The 17,129-nt window shown below is 44.1% G+C and overlaps 1 protein-coding gene across 1 annotated transcript; it reads left to right on the forward strand.

Moving 5' to 3' along the window:
• Positions 1 to 15,680, forward strand: ING4 (inhibitor of growth family member 4). The gene is made up of 8 exons (XM_074157610.1): positions 1 to 65; positions 12,494 to 12,565; positions 12,759 to 12,925; positions 13,120 to 13,234; positions 13,550 to 13,658; positions 13,987 to 14,134; positions 14,542 to 14,603; positions 14,825 to 15,680. Exons 1-8 carry the CDS (start codon positions 29 to 31, stop codon positions 14,862 to 14,864), a joined length of 750 nt encoding a protein of 249 aa, XP_074013711.1. The 5' UTR covers positions 1 to 28; the 3' UTR covers positions 14,865 to 15,680.
• Positions 15,681 to 17,129: the final 1,449 nt, after the last annotated feature.

The following is a 17,129-nucleotide window of genomic DNA, read 5'->3' on the forward strand; positions in this document are numbered from 1 at the left end:
GGAAGCGGCCGTGTGTGCGGGGCCCAAGATGGCGGCGGGGATGTACCTGGAGCACTACCTGGACAGTAAGGGCCGCCGGGGGCGGGGCCGAGAGCCGCGGCTGGGGCCGCCCTGGCGGGGGCACGGAGGGAGCGCGGCTCGGGGCGGGGCCCCGCGGGGGGACGAGCTCTGCCCGGGGGCTGACCGGTCACCAGGGCGCCCGCTGCGGCCTGCCCGGAACCTCTCGGGTAGCAGCCTTGCCCGGCTCTCCCCGGCCGGGCCGTGAGGGCCCCGTTCCCGCGGCCGTGCGGAGAGGCGTCTGGGGACCGCTTGGAAACGGCGGCTCCGGCGGCCCGCCCGGAGCGCCGGTACGGGCTGCCCTTTCGTCTCCGGGCGCTGGGGCTGCCGCGGGAAGCCGGCCCCGCTGCCGTCCCCGGAGGAAGGAGCCCGGCGCCGCTCCGGCCGCCTTTCCGAGCGGCAGCTTGGCTGTGGGTGGACTTGCCGGGATAAACTGCAGGGCTGGTGAAACGAAGCGGAAGATAAGTTTTGTGTATGTAGGGAGGTAGTTCCCATAGGTTTCTTCCCTGTAAGAGTGCAGTCCTGCTTCGCTGGTTGAAGAAGTCCTCTGTAAATACTAAAGGAGTTGGTGACGTTATCGGAGTCCTCGTATGACACCATCCTGCTTTAAGGTGCTTATAACGTTGTCATACTCTGCCTTTTTGGGGGATAAGACTTTCAATGCATGTTTTGCCCCTGTGTTCCTAGAATAGTCAAGTAGGGTAATCAGAGGAGTTGTTTTTGAAGGCATGTAAGGAGTTAAGATTTAGTAATCTGCTTTTTGATGAAAACTCTTCCCGTGTTTTCTTTCTGATCTGATGTCAGTGCTATGGGAACATGGTGATGTGTTTAAAGCATGGTAGTTCTAATAACATGTTTCTTACTTCATTACGCCTGGCCAAGTTAAATCTCTTGCTGTATGTATATGCTTGGAAACATCGGAGCTTGGTTCTGTAAAAGTTTTGTTACACTAAGTTTCTGCCAGCACGGAGCTGGTAACATTGATATGAAGACAAAGGGTTTCATTCCTTGCGTCTGCAGTGCTCCTTCTGTCATTAGGAAGCCTCTTGTGAATTAAAGTAAGAAAGTTCAAGAATCATAATAAATTTCAGTGAAAGCTGAAAAGAAGCTGGAAGTGGACAGGCAAGGATCTAGGAGCTGTGAGGAAGGAGGATGCAAAAGCCAAGAAGAAGAGTTGGGTGAGGAGGCAGACTGTTAGAGAGGAGCAAGGAATGCCGAGCAAAGATGTATGTTCTTTTCTTATCCCATTATGGAAGACTGCAGTTGGCTGAGGCTCTTCAGCAAAGATGGCCAGGAATTGGGAGAACCAGGGGTTAGGCAAGAGGGGGAAGAAGCAGATGGACAACGAGTAAGCACCCAGGGAGGATGCAGCATTTTCCTACTGGGAGAGCACAAGCGTTTTTTGAGTAAGAGCTGCAGTGTGAAGATAAAGGAGTGAAAGACTGGGATTTGCAGATGGTAGGAAGAGATCAGAGAGATGCAGCACTGAGTGTGAAAAGGTATGGTAGGTACTAAGTCGGAGAGGAAGGAAGCTGTAGATGAGCTTGGTGGCTAGACGGTGCTCCCTCCAAAGCCAAACACTTCTGGATCTCCTTGTCACTGGCAACTAAAATTGATGAACCCCCTGGAAGCTCCTCTGTTTACCTCTAGTACAAACATATAGAGAAAATGACAAACTCTTATTTTCTTTCTCAGCTGAGATGTGTGATCCTGCAATTGAATTACTGATTCTTGTCCTGTTGAAGGTAGATATTAATGAGGTGGTGTAGACTATCATTTTTAAGGTGTCTTGCTTAAAATAATAATAATAAAAAAAAAAGGTAATCTGCACAGTCTAAAAGTACTAAAAAAAAATAAATCGGCCACAGAGATGTTAGAAACAACAAAACAATATTTGCTGTGATGGTTTAGCCATTTTCGTATACTCTAGAGCTCTTAAGACCTCAGTTTTGTCTGGTGTCCTTTATAGTATGCAACATTAATTCCCTTTGTTAGCTAATTGGAAGACAGTTGCTGTGCTTAATCTAGAGTTTCTTTTAGAGAAGCCCATCACGTGAATTGTAATACTTCCAGTTAAAGAGCATCCATCTCAGTAAGTTAGTTTGCTGATAGGCTTTGCTGTCATGGTTTTGTGACTTTTGTCTGTAGTTAATTTGCACAGTTCCAATATTTAGTCCTTGCACCTATAATGCCTTTTACCTGCCATGTTGAAATGTCTCCTGATTTAAAAGTTTCTTCCCTAAAAGTTGCTTCCCTGTGTAGATTGTAATTGATTAAATCTTGAATTTCTTTCTGGTAACTTAGCAAAAAAAAAAAAAAAAAAAAGCCTGCGATAACATATTTTTCAGTTTTCTAATCAGGCATCTTGTTCTTCAAGCCTGCTCTAATCTTTTAACATCCTACTTGAACTTCTGACTCTCTGAAAATGCATACAGTCCTTTAGTAACCGGTCTTCTTCATGGTGCTAACTAAAGAAATCAGGTTATTGTTCTTCTGTTGGGTATGCCCTTACCCATTCACCATTCATTGCGTTCAGCATTGCATTTCAGCTGGGAGCTTGTATTCAGGCAACTATCTACCGTGATATTGACATGATACAGTCTTTCCGTTTCTTAGAAATACAGTCCAGCATCCTTTATCCATCACTTCCATTGCTCATTCCTAAAGGTACTACCCTCCGTAAGACTTGATGGAAAGTATCTGTTTGCAGTCGGGCTGTCTCTTGCTGTCCCAGTGGTCTGTTCCTTCCATTCTCATTCTTCCAGTCTGTATCCCACTTCCAGTGACAAACTTTTCTTTTGTTGAGTCAAGAACTGCTTCGTGTGTGATTTGCATGAATGGTGCAGCCACTGCTGGTAGTTCTTTATAATGCATTCTAAAGTACTTTTAATACATCATATGTTTGGGGGGGGGGGGGGGGTGTTCATAGTCTAGCTTGTTACGCCAGATACTTTCTAATATTAAATTGAGTATTTGATGCAAGTTATAGTTTAGATGCAAGTTGTAGTTTAATCACTACAAAAAATGATTTTCACTGATGAAATGTATATTCTTACCAAAAAAGGTCTGGTCAGGCAAGTTTGTTTTAACACTTAATCTATATTTTCCACTGTAATTTATTTTTTTGAGATGACCTAGGATCAGTTATTCCATTTCTTTCCATGCCTGCCTGAAGCCATTCAGTTTCCCCCTCATTCCTTCCTTCCCTTTTTCTTTTTTCTTTTTTTTTTAATTATTTCAATATTTTTAAATCATTCAGTTCAGTTTTAAAGTAGTTCACTAATGTTCCAAAACTTCCTGAAAATTGACACAGATAAATAGTCCAGAACCTTTAGTCAGCTTTTTTAAAAATGCCTAATATTTACACTTACTTCTTGGAGTGGAATTCTTTCAGTATTATAGTGCTAATGCAGACACAGTTTTCAGTTGAATTTTTTTTTTCCCTCCCACAGAGATTCTCTTTCATATGGTTTCCGGCTGGATCTGCTCAGGGAATGAATGAGGAGTATGTGATGAAAGAGAGCATTTGTTTGTAGGACCTCTTCAAATCCTTGAAGAAAGGAAAGGTGTATAATGAATTAAGTGAAGATTGTAGGAAGAAAAAAGGTGGCCTTGTGTTTGAGGCAGTTGAATACCACTCTGACAAAGTGAGGTTGATGTTTGTGTTTATTTTGGGGGTCATGCTTTTCACAGATTCTCCTTGCATAGATTGTGCTTCCCTCAAATTCTGAGTGAAAAATCTGTAGTCAGAGGAGCAGATGTGCAGAAGGCTCATGACTGCAACTGAAGTCTGTGTTAAACAGATAACTCTTCAGAGTCAGGCTACGTAGCGGTTTTAGACATTTCAAGAGGTGTGTTTGTAATTTGCTGGCCTTCTTGGCTTTAATCTCTTTGCCTCAGTAAATCTCTTGACCTTCATTTTATTGGTAAGGGAAGTGGGCTACTCCACAGCAGAATTGTGAAAAAGCATTCTAATGTCACAACGATGAACACCTTGAAGAGTCAATTTGCAGATTGAGGTTTGGGTCACGTATGTGTGACTCAGAGTGTGAGTTTTAGTTTATTTTCTTTGTATGTGAACAAAGAGAATATAATACAACTTTGAATCACTGCTCAGTCACTGGGAATGAGAAACACCTTGTATGAAAATCTCATGCGGTTAGGTAGTTAAAAACTACATTAAAATTCATGAGTGCTCTGACAAAGCTGTGCATACAGCCTCAGTTGTTTCAATTCATGAATTTTTAGTCCTCTACTTCGGACACCTAAAGTTCTTTTCCAGACGATTTTTGTGGAATAGCCAAGTTCACAGCAGTTCTCTTAGTAAAAGGTGTCTGGCAGTTCCTTAGCTCTGGTATTTCGGTAGCTTTCAAGTCCTTGCTGTAATTTGAAACTGGGTTTAGACCTGGGGTAAGACATGCCTTTGTCTTTGGTCTAAGCTGTTAATTACAAAGCATAGCTGTCTGAAATGTGTTATGCTCCTAGCAGGTGTTTTTGCAGCAGAAAAATACGCACATTCCTTCTCTGCTGAACATCCTGACAGAGGAACTCCTTATCTTGTTTACTCTGATCACCTTCCTTCCTTCATCCTACTGAAGCTGCCCTTTCAACTACTCTACTGAACCAAAGGATTCGGGAATGGGGAAGAAGAGGAATGTTTCTTCTTCCAGTTCTCTTCTTCCTGAGTGTTTTTCTTTGAGCAAGGCTCTTTCTGCAGTTCTCTTCAGTGGCTGAAGTTAAGCATGAAAATATTTCCATTTCTTCAAATATTATCCTCCTTCTGGTCTTTAAACCATTTTATGCCTGCTTCTGAGGAGAGAAAGCAAGAATCTGAAGTGCTTTCCCTCACGCCAAGAAAGCAGTGCAACTTTAGTAGGGGAGAAACTGTGGGTGCAATAGAGTTAGAGATGGAGGAAGAATTAAAAGGAAGAAAAAGTCGTGTTTTGTGATGAGAGGATTGAATATCCATGACGACTCATTAGAGGAGTTTATGCTTGCTGAAACTCGAGTTACTGTGCTTGGCTCAGTATTTGCTCTCGTCCTGGGTTAGAAATACTGTAGTGAAGGCTTTGAGGGGGAGAAGGGAAGGGTGACTAATACAGATTTTCCAGAAGATGAGATGCGAACACTATGTTTTCTTCATATTTGGAATTTTCGAGAGGATCACAGAGCTTCTTTATGCTAGGCGTCCTTGAAGTGCATACATTTAGAAAAAAGTCCTAAATAGTTTTCTATAAGTCTCTGTTTATGTGTGAATCATAGAATCGTCTAGGTTGGAAGGGACCTTCAAGATCATCTAGTCCAACCATCAACCTAACTCTGATAAAAAAAAAAAAAATAAAATCACTAAACCATGTCACTAATATGCCATGAGTGTAGGGATTATGTTTATAGTAGAAGGAACTGCTGTGCAACCAGATGTATTTTCTACCATCAGTGCTTTCCTGTTTACTAAGTAAGTATACTTGGTGACAACACACAAGTTTATCTTTTATGGCAACAGAACCAAGCCATGTACCTCTCCTCAGCTGTCTGGTGCCTGAATTTATTACGAAATGACCTCTCTGCTTATCTACCTGTCCCCTACTGCCCAGTTGCTCAGGTAGCTGAGGTGAATGTAAGGGTCATGTTTGTGAGTGTGCTTTCTGAAGCAAGCAAACAGCACCTTCCTTGCTGGTTCTAGCCATCACTGTCCACCACATATGTTCCTGCCTGGGTTGATGAGGCTCTTGCTTTATTTGCCTTACTGAATGGGGAGCACGTGGTGTCCCAGTTGGGAAGTGTGTGCCAGACTGGAAGGAAGTTAAAATTTCCCTATGGTTGAACCAGTCTGTTACTGAATAAACATCAGTATAAAATGTTGGTAAGGAATGGTAACAAAACAATAAAAAATGTTTCCATCTTCCCCCACCTCAAACCTTTGAGGAACTAGATTTTGCCAACATTTGGTCTAAATTAGATCTAAACACTTGGGAGAGTCATCATCAGCAGGGGGCTAGTAATCTTGGTGAGCTTGAGACGTCGAAGGATGTCGCTGGCCTGTCTACTCGGATGGCTGCTTGATACTCATTCTGTTGTCTTGGGGGCCACCAGTCAGGATGTGTTCCAGGAGCAGACACTAGGACATACCTGCCTCAGGGAAGAGGATGATTGAGACAGCAGACTTAGATGAGGAGTCCTCAGCTGGTAAGTTAACGTGGTAGTGTGTAGTCATTTTCTTTTGGGCTTTTCCCCCCTTTTTATACCGATTAGGGAGACATCAAGTTTCCTTTGCTCCTTCTATTTGCATGTGTCAATAGGCACATAGAGTTGCACCAGTTCAGGGCATGTCAAATACTAGAAAACTTATGCCAGCATAAGCACAGAGCGACAGAAGCAGCATACACCCTTTTAAAAGTCATCATCTTTCTCCTACAACTCACATGGGAACGTCCTTTCATTCTTTGGTAAGGAATGTAGCCCAGTAAAATAGGATTATTATTTCGGAGTAGCTACATCTGTTTGAATGCCTTCATCAAATGAGGGTATGATGTGTATTGTCATCTTAATACTCTTAGAGGGCATGAGTGTGATGTTAGAACTTGCTGTAGGCTAGCCCTTGATTCCTTCCCAGTCCTTGCTGCGTTCCAAATTCCCCAGCAGTTCTTTTATCTCTCACTACTGTCATTACTCTTATCCCTTCCCCAATGTAGCATGTAGCCGTACCCTCCTGTTCTCTCTTAAAGTTTCTCGCATCATACTTCAGATATGCAAATCTCTTAATAAATTGTTTCTATATTCAACATCATTTTAGTGTAGTGAAAGATGCCTTTCACCTCACTGAGACTTTGGATTAGTTGCATCTGTGATGCAGCACACATGATCTGTGGAAAATTACAAAAGATCACACGCAGGGGAGAGGATTTGGTGATTCATAGGCATCATTTGTTTCTGTGTGAAAGCTACTGACATGGCCCACACTAAGCTAATACACTTATTATTGTTAATGACCAATTTATTTAGAATTGATTTTCTTTTTGACTGGTATTTTTATCAGAGCTGACACAAGATGCCTTTACAAGACAAAGCATACTGCGTTTTCTCTGCATTTCTTAACTTACTCAACGGCAAATCCGATGTGACCGTTTTGGCAAACAGCCCTGTGATCTCTTTGGTGGTGGTCTCTGCCCTTGGAGATCTATGACAGGCTGGAAATGCCTGGAGTGGCCTAAGTCTCATTTGACGTGCTAGTCTTCCAGGCCCTCCACCCTTCTCAAATCAAGGTTGATCTTTAACATAGCAATAAAGATCCCTTTTCTGAGACTTAATAACATTACCTACTATCTTGGCTGTGGATGCTGTAGTAGTAAACTAATGTTATAAGACAAAAAGAGCCCTCCCTCCCCAAGAAAAGGGTCCACTCTTTGGGGGAGCGTTAGGTTTCTGTGGTTGTTAACGTTGACTGTCATTGCTGACTGACATCTCTTCCCTTGGACAGTGTCTGAATCAGATGCAACTGCATGGACTAGTGTGCAGTACACTGAGCTCGGGTTATATGATACGGCCGCACGTCACCCATGTGTCCGTGGGCAGGTCAGTCTACTGTGCACCCGAGTACCCTGTTTGTAAAAGCATAGGTAGTACTATCCCTTACAGAGGTGTTTGGAGGATAATGTTACAGTTTAGGCTGTGTATATTGCAATAGGGCTGAGCCATACATGAACAGAGAGAAAGGTATATGTTATACTCATGCTCCAATTTCAATAAATTGTGTAGTAAGATGAACAGTTCACTTAGAACGCAGGACAGAGTAAAAGCAGTGCTTTAAAAGGGTTATACCCTCCAAAAGAAGGGATGCAGGGATATACAAGACATCCTTCCCCCTAATGAGGAAGCAAGGAAGCTCCTGGAGATGGCTATAAGACAGTTGTCCTGCAGTATCCTTCAAACACTACAAAATTATGAGAATCACGGAGTACCAAAAAAGTCCAATGTGCTTCTCCCACAAGATCCTAGACAACTCCATATCTCAGGGGGCAAAGAATTTACCTTCTCATTGTGGCAATCCCTGGCACAAGCAGGACTGTTTTAATTGCCTTCAGCGATGTGGTGTTTAAAGTGTTTGCTGAAATCTGTACTATTCAATAAAGCAATTGTGGTTATGTTTCGAGATGTGTTTTCACGTTTTTTAATAAATTTAAGCATGCATCTGAACGTGGTGAGTGAACAGATGGAAAAAGCACCGTGTATTTGTATAGTGCTTGGTGCTTTGGGTCTCTCTTTAGGAATTTGGCCACTGTCACAGTACAAACCCATTGTTACAAAGTTAACGCAGTTAAAAGATGTCCTATGGGAGAATGAAGCATAGTGAAAGTTATCAGGTTGTGTAAGCTTGCTCTCTGTGCGCGTATGTCAGAGTTAACATCTGAGTTAAATAGCTGAATATCAGTTGCCTACGCTTGGTACCCCACGTGTATTTCTAAAAAGACATAAATAAAATAATAATTGGAAGGGAAGGAGGGTGGTGGTGGATTCTGACTTTTGGAGAGTGGGAGTGCATGGCTCTTAAGGATAAGACAGCATGGTGATGGAAGCCTGCAGAAGGATGAATGGGGGAAGGAATGTCAAGGAAAGAGGAGAATAAAAGAAAGAATGAGGGTAATGAATGGATACAAACTGAGGAAAAGAAAAATGAAGGTAGGTAGAGAGACTTTCAACTTGTGATAAGAAATGAAAACAAGGTAAGAAACAGAAGGGGTGGGAAAAATTCAGTGAGAGGCCGTGGTGATGCTGTACAGGATAATCATGCTGTGACAGGAACGAGTTGGGCACAGTGGGGCTGCACGTGGATCTGTGCAGATATGGACACAGTTGCATTAATGCCAGCCTGCGCTTCGGGCCAAGCTGCTGGCCTTGCTAGCACTTTCTTTGCTGTACATCTTCCCCATCCTCGTCTTCCTCTCTTGCTGCTGTGCCATTTGTGTTGAAAGATGCCCTCGCTTTTCTTTATTTTTCTGTCAGACTGTTGCTATTTGGGACAGAGCTACTGCCCTTCACTACCCTCTTCTCTAGTGATCAAGGATGCCTGCAGGCTGTGTTTTCATTACTATGATCCATTTCAGAATCAGAATTATTTGGGTATTTTACAATATATAGTATTCAGTCATGAAAAGTTTAGGTGCATCTTACAATAAGTGGAAGAGCAAATGAATTGTAAAGGAAAAAGGAGAAATTCGGGAGGAGATGAAACTACATACATAACATGAACGTTTTTAGATAGTCTGAGGGAAAGGGTGTTGTGTTAGTAGGAATGAGGAAATGGAAACTTAAATCTCAGACTTGTTTTTATGGAACTGTTAGGTGATGCCTGATAGCCAGCACAGCACAGATCAAGCAATTTCAGTGAGTGTTCTGATCACTGTGATAAAGTCTGCGATGAAGAGCATCTTTTTTTTTTTTTTTTTTAAGGGTATGTAAGAGCTTTTGAGTTAAGCTGCAGACAGTGGAAAACTTCCCCATAGTTAAACTATCTACCATACAAATAGTTTGTTGCTCAGTTGATAAAGCTGCAGCTAAGCAAGTTTTTTGTTACGCTTTTTGTTCTTGCTGGATTCACTGGATGATGATCTGTAGTGGTGTACGCAGCTTCTTTCCACTTTCAGTTGTACAGATAAAGCATCTTAATAACAGTTCTGGTTATGAAGTCACTGCTACTGTCAATCGTTTCATTTTTCTCCCAGTTTATTAGTGATGAAGCAATTGCAGAATGTTGGTCCAATAGTAGATTTGCAGAGTGAAAGACTTTGCTGGGGCTTTACAAAATTATTTTGCCTGTTTTAGCAGGGAAGGAATTCAAATGACGGGGGTTTTGCTCCCCAGTCCCTGTGGAAACCTGCCTAGCTAATGAGCCTCTGGAAGATCATTGCTGTAGCTGCTTGACTGGTAAATGATCCACCGCCGATCGTGTCTGTGCTGAGCCAGAGCTGGGTATTGCCTCTCTCAGCGCTGCCGAGAGCCACCGGCAGCAGAGGGGAGGCAGGTAACGAGGCAGGGGAGCCGCTGGCCTGGCTACGGGGCTGGCAAGTGAGGGCAGGAGGTGCTGGGAAAAAAGAGTCTCTGTAGGATAGATGGCACGGGCTGAAAAGACGAGGCCAGGCACGTAGAGGCAAAGGGAAGACAGAGGCTTTCCAGACAGGGGCACGCACTGGTGTTAGTGGTGGTGGCCGATTTCTACTGTAACGGCTGTAAAAACTAGAGCACGGTCCCTTTCGGGTTCTGTAGCAGAAGCAAGCTCCTGCCCGAGTTTCTCCTGCTGCGAGAACATCTCTGTAAAACGTGGCCGTAACCTCGTGTGGGGTTGTTCTGCCTGGAGAATAGCATCCTGCCGATTTTTCTGCTAGCTCAGGTGCTCGCTCTATCTAAAGGTTTCTAGCCCTGCGGAGGGAAAACTGACTGTACCCAGTGGAATTTATGCTTTTACTGTCTTTCCTTTTTAGAAGAGAAAAAGAAATTACGTTATTCTTTCTTTTTTTTTTAAACTACAGAGTCAAGAATGTAGAAGTCATGATCTTCCAGGATTAATAAACTCGGTGTAAATTTGACATATTGTGTGCAGTGCAGGCACAGATACTCTTTTCCTCTAGAGGATACCTGTCTCGTTCTCTGTGGGTGATGCTTTGGAGAGAGATGAAAGGCAATGTGCTGCGGTGTGACCCATGTTTCATTTGCTGTACAAATTGAAAGGTTTGGAGTTGACGAGTTTGGGGATGGCAGGAAGGAAAAAGGCATGGTCTTGAGATTTCCAAGCTGGATTTCATCCCTGCCGTACGTTCCCTTTGTAAGCAGTGATAATTCTCAGTATTGTGTCCCCGATGTCACCTGAGATGCTTTTTTGAGCTGTAGGGATGTAATCTGGTAGTGGGCTGCTTGAACCTTGTGTGAAGTCTGTCATGCCAGACAAACATGGAAGTATCAAATTTAGGAATGTGCAGACAGCCTTAATTTTGCCACTTACTAATTTTTCGATTTTACATTGTTAACTGTCCTTGAATGCAAGGTGGCGATGTGTATGTGCTGTGTGATTATGTATCTGGGTACTTAAGGACACCTGCTATCTGAGCATTTCTCAGATATTTAAAATAGAAATGGCAACAGAAATCTATTGAAGCAATTGCTTGATTACTTATAAGCATTTTGTCTGTAACTTTCTATATTCTGTTTGTGCAAAAAAATAACTCAAAGGAACAGCTTCTGAGCACAGTGAGACCCACAGTTCTTATAGGAATTAATTTCATGGTCCGTGTGTAGTACTTGTTAAAACCTGCCTCTTGCATACAGACCTTCCCTGATGGCTGATTGCTTTTCAGGGAAATGTCTCTACTGTAGAAACATGTGGCAGTGAAAATAGAGAGTGCTGCCAGGACTGCTGGATTAGACAGTTTTGATGATGGGTAGACACCCCTTCATTTACACTATCTCTGTGTTGGAGAGTGGGTTCAGAACGCAGGCATGCTTAGGTTCTTAGGTTGTGTTTCTGAAGAGCTTTTCCCCCAACCTTTTTTTTTTTTTTTTTTTTTTTTTAGTAAACCTGCAAGAGAGACTTATCTTTTTTATTAGGTATAAAGGTGACAACAATCAAGCTTGGACTTCAGGTTAATGCAGTGACACTAGATCTCAGTTTGATTAGACAGGCATGGAAAAATGAGAATTTTTTTTTACCAGCTTTGTCAGTTGAGCATCTGGTGATGCCTAGGGGTTGAGTAGCATAGTGCATTGAAAATTAATTATCAACTTCACATTGCTCATTCAGAGCCCTACATACATTTATTATTCACAATGTATAGCATCATTTCAGGTGTTGGACAGACCGCACTGAGATTACAGTGCAGAAGGCAAAACAAGGAACACATGATAGGGGGTTAGGACTGCTGTTCACTGCTCCCCGTCTTGTCTCAAACTTGCTTTATAGCTCTGCACAAAGTATCTCCTGTCCCCTATATGTAAAATTGATGCACTAAAACAGACTCACTTTTTAGTGAATTAGCATGTGATCAACTGTAGTTTCGACATCCTTGTACAGAAATAACTAAACGGCATTATTTACCAGCTGTTGTACTATTTTTTTCATTACTGAATGGAGTTCTTGAATGGATATGTTGTATTTTAACGACTGACTTCATTACAAATTTTGGGTTTCTGCTTTCGCAAAGTAGGCCTTTCTGCCTGGCAGCAGGTTCCTATTAACCAGTATGTATTACAGAACTATGCTTCTGCATTAAGTATATCATGTTTCTATAGTCTGTCTCTTTTGGACTTGACAACAAATGGAAGCACATTAATGTGCACCAGGAAAGGGCATTGGGAATTGCTGGAGTGGTGTATGTGTTGTTACCTTTATTCCCCTCTTGGCATTGTGGACAGGAACCTGACTTCACCATGTCTCCTCCTTTCCCTGCAGGTATTGAGAACCTGCCATTTGAATTGCAAAGAAACTTCCAGCTCATGCGAGACCTGGATCAGAGGACAGAAGGTAAGGATTAGAGATGGTTTCATTGGCGAGACAGGAAGTGTGCAGCTTGACCAGCTTTTCTTTCCTTTGCCTTTATCATGGGGATCTCAGGGCAGAAGAGGAAGCCTACAGCTGCTCTGATCCTTCAGTCTCTCTTAATGAAGGGTACTGTTGTATGTTTATATTTACGTATTTAATGGTTAACTTGTTTCAGACCTCAAGTCAGAGATCGATAAGTTGGCCACGGAGTATATCAGCAATGCACGGACTTTGTCTTCAGAGGAAAAACTGGGGCTTCTCAAGCAAATCCAGGAGGCCTATGGGAAATGCAAGGAGTTTGGGGACGACAAGGTTCAGCTGGCTATGCAGACCTACGAGATGGTATGAAGGGAAGTGTCTGGTGGTTATCATATGAAAGGCTGTACTAAAGTCCCCAAGCCTGGAAGGCCCTGATTTCTCTTTTTAGGCCCTAACCACTCTTGCTTCTCAGCTCTTAGTGCAAGCCCTATGCCGCCTTCTCTTTGCCCTCTTGGGCTGTGTTCTGTGGTAACTCCTGGTCACTGTCGTCTTTGCAGGTTGATAAGCACATCCGTCGGCTGGACACAGACCTCGCTCGCTTTGAAGCAGACCTGAAGGAGAAGCAGATAGAGTCGAGTGACTATGACAGTTCTTCCAGCAAGGGCAAGAAGAGTGAGTACCACCACTGGGCTGCAGATTGATACAGGAGGCAGCCAAGTGACTATGCAAGTGGTGGGGATGAAGGCAGGCACTGGAGTGGTACAGATCAAAGACTGTTACGCTGGAATCTGAAGGACAGGTAAAAAGATGGTGACCTGGGCTCTTCTTGTGTGAGCATATTCAAGGCCGCTAGATAAAATTAAGTTGGGGGTGTGTGGCCCAAAGCCAGTATGCACTCCAAAGCATTTTAGTGCTGGAGAGGTTGTTACTATCAGGTGTCTATTTTGATGGGGTGGCAGATGCAACACCTTTTTCTCTTCTTACCAGAGGGCCGAGCCCAGAAAGAGAAGAAAGCTGCCCGTGCTCGCTCTAAAGGAAAGAACTCTGATGAGGAGGCGCCAAAAACTGCCCAAAAGAAACTGAAGCTTGTCCGCACGTAAGTGTTTAAAAGATTTGTGGGAATGAGGAGCTGCACTAAAAATCAGACAAAGGGAGGCCTAGCCAGACTTCCCTGTGAAGGATACTCACCCAGAACAGACAGTGTGTCCCCTGTCCCTCCTTGGGAAGCAAGAGGAAGGAGATCTTTTGATTTTTTTAGGGTAGTGTAGCATGATGGGGAAAGAGGACCACTTCAGTAGAGGTTGGTGTGTGTGCCTAAAAAAGGAGAAGTGGCTGTGTCTGGCTAACAAGGGCATAGTCTTGGGAGACATGAAGGGACTCTTAAGCCAGTTATTTTGTTGACCTACTTTATTCCTGTCCTGCAGTAGCACAGAGTATGGGATGCCTTCAGTCACCTTTGGAAATGTGCACCCTTCGGATGTACTGGATATGCCCGTGGACCCCAATGAGCCTACTTACTGCCTCTGCCACCAGGTCTCCTATGGGGAGATGATTGGCTGCGACAACCCAGACGTAAGAGCCTGTGCTTGATGGAAGTCAGGGAGAAGGGAGTGGGGAAGAGTCTTGCGCAGAAGGTCTTGTCCTGCTTGGATGGGGCCTGATACAGCAAGCAGTGACAAAGAGAGGCCTTACCTCAGATGGTTTGGAAGGGCAGAGGGGTGGCTTGCTAGGGCCTGTTAAGTGCATCTTTCTTCAGGGTTTTCCTTAAAATGACAGGTTGTTTTCTTGCCCCCATAGCTAGCAAGGGAGAAGGGGAGTTCTCCTTGCTAACAACGCGTAGGTTGGGTGTGAGTCTTCATTCCGCAATGGCTGCTAGGGATTTGTGAGGTTGCAATCAAATGTTGGGAAGCTTTGGTAGCCCAGAAGCAATGATTTCAAAAGAAAACTGCTCTTTAACTGACTGCTCTCCATCCCAACAGTGTTCCATTGAATGGTTTCATTTTGCCTGTGTGGGTCTGACAACAAAACCAAGAGGAAAATGGTGAGTGAACAAGCAACCTGGAGGGCCCATTGGCCTTTGGAAAGGGGAGGTCCTGGGTAGCAGAAGGGAGAGTACTGTATATACATGCTTAGAAGACCTCTTAGAAAGGAAAATTTGAATTAAGGCTTTGTCTGGGACCTTGGAAAAGGTCCTTTGGGACTGTATGTTCAAGGTTCATATCATGCCATAAATAATTGTCTTTTTACTTCCCTTTCTGCCAGGTTCTGCCCTCGCTGTTCTCAGGAGAGGAAGAAGAAGTAAAATCCCGTGAGCCCTCAGTACTGCTGCAGGAGCTCTCTTCCCCCTGCCAGGGCCTCGTCCCAGCTCCCCCAGCCCTTGGGGCCTTGGCTGGGGGGAGTCTTGCCCTGTTTGTGGTTTGGGCCATCCCTGGAATGGTGTGTACCCTCACGGCGGTTTCTGTGTGTTCTGTATCCCTGGTTGCTTCCGAATCCCTAAGAGAGGGCCCTCTCTCTGTACTATTCCAAACAGGTCTCTGAACCTCAAAGGGAATGAATGAGGGCACCAGGGTAGCCACCAGATTCCCAGGGATTCAGGTAGCCCCTGATTTTCCTTGGCTTTCCTTCAGCCTCCTCAGAGTTCATTGCCTTCTCTCTGCTTAGAGAACAAGGCTATGGGATGGGGGAAGGAAAGGAGGTAAGTCTTTGGCATTTTAGGCCTTTGATTTTCCTGGATCTTTTTCAGGAGAGAGGGAGTAACCAGGCCACTTCTTAATCTAGTGAGCTGGTTGAGAGACTGAAAACCTAATGTACTCCCTATCTTTAACCATTCCACTGCGGGCATTGAGCAGCCTCTTTTGTTGGGGAGAGGAGGAGGGAGTGTTTAGAGCTAGCACTGTCTCTCTTATTCCTGGGGTAAACCTGCTGGTCTGGGAAGCGCATTGTGTGAAGGAGGAAGAATTTCTGACCACATGGGGGGAAATGGCTTGATGTAGCCCGTCTTCCAGCTCCAAAATTCTGCCTTCCTTTTGTGCAGTGGTGCTTCTCCATTATGTTGATGATGCGAAGTTTGGGGATTCAGATCCCACTTGTATAATACAGAATTAAATAAAGCTCATTGAAACAAATACTCCCGTTTGCCTTGCTGTCACCTGCAAAGTCAACTGCAGCAATTGGTCTCTTTAGTTATTCTTTCTCTCTCAGCTCTGCTTTTATTCTAAATGAAGAATGTGGTACAGCTTTTTCATGTAACAATCCTGAACACTGTTAATAAGTGACTTTTTGCCTAAGTCAGGCTCAAAAAATATACCTAATATACTTGCAAAGGGTTACTAAGCTTTCTAGTCAGTCATCCCCTCACAAGATGGTGGAGATTTATTCACATTTTTGTTGAATCATTTACTTCATCAGTTGTCTTCTCTTAAATGAGGAGAGGTGGAGGTTATGGAAGGCCAACCCTCACTGTGGCTGTTGGGCAGCACAGCTGAGAAAATAAGCCATCAGGACAAATCGCGTGCATCCAAGAATGTGGATAGGTTTTCCAGATAACTGATAACTTGCTCCCTGGTGGGTCACTTTCACCTGTGGCCAGAAACTCCAGCTGCTGTTGCGAACATAATGTTAGGCTCCAAAACAAGGACTGAAGACACATTTCTCTTTGCAGTGTCTGCAGGTGACTGTGAGGAGATGGTACATACTGAAGCTGCCTTTTATCTGTTCCATTGGCATGGCCTGGAGATTGATGAGCTTGAGTCTCTTCCCGCTTGTTCTCTGCTATTCCGGAGGGTTTAAGGTTTTCACCTGAAAGATGAAATGTTTTTCTCACAGAGACAACTTGTATGAGGATCAGTGGAGCATTCTTGTAGTCATGAAGCCAAAGCTCTTCTAGGGGTTCATTATTAAAACCATTCGGAGGACTGCGTAGGTGGAGAACAAGGCTACTCTCACCTTGTAATTGTACAGGGACCCCGTCAAAGCCATCAGCTCAGAGGCTGGTGCTAAAAGTCTTCTGTTCACGTGAGTTAGCATTGAGTCAGTCTTTGCTTTTGCTTCGAGAAGGGGTGCTCAGGTTCCCGTTTTGCCCAGGAAAAAACAGAGGTAAGTTCTTATCCAGACTATGTCTCACACGGTTTGTGGTACCGCTTCCACAGTCTGGATCTCAGTCCCCAGATTGTCTTAAACCATTTTCCTGGGGCCTTGAACCAAGAGGAAGTAAAATCCTGGGAGATGTCAGTTGTGTGTGTGGCACAGTCGTCATAACAGGAGATGCCGTGCCATCATCCAGTGGGTGAGAAGGCTTTGGCAGGAGAACAAATTTCTTCTGCTGGGGTTTTATCCAGATACCAGCTGGGTGCTCAGCTAACAGAGCAAAGGGAGGATGTGCTCTGGACTTGAACACAGGCTTTGGGCAAAGTGCAGGGGTGGCAAAGGATGCAACCAATCCTTCAAGTGGTTTGGTTTTGAAGGGGTAGGGCACGGGGTTGTTAATAGTCACCGTTGGCAGCAAGCCTTCTAGGAACTGTGGGCTAGAGAGGCGTTTGAAGTGGTGGCCCTGTAATGAAGCCGCTGC

This window comes from Numenius arquata, chromosome 1, assembly GCF_964106895.1.
Source record: "Numenius arquata chromosome 1, bNumArq3.hap1.1, whole genome shotgun sequence".
In the NCBI taxonomy this organism is placed as follows: domain Eukaryota; kingdom Metazoa; phylum Chordata; class Aves; order Charadriiformes; family Scolopacidae; genus Numenius; species Numenius arquata.

Coding starts and splice junctions, on each gene's coding strand:
- ING4 (XM_074157610.1), top strand. CDS start 29: ATGGCGGCGGGGATGTACCTGGAGCACTACCTGGACA. Junction 12,926..13,119: donor CTATGCAGACCTACGAGATG/GTATGAAGGGAA, acceptor TCGTCTTTGCAG/GTTGATAAGCACATCCGTCG. Junction 14,604..14,824: donor ACAAAACCAAGAGGAAAATG/GTGAGTGAACAA, acceptor CCTTTCTGCCAG/GTTCTGCCCTCGCTGTTCTC.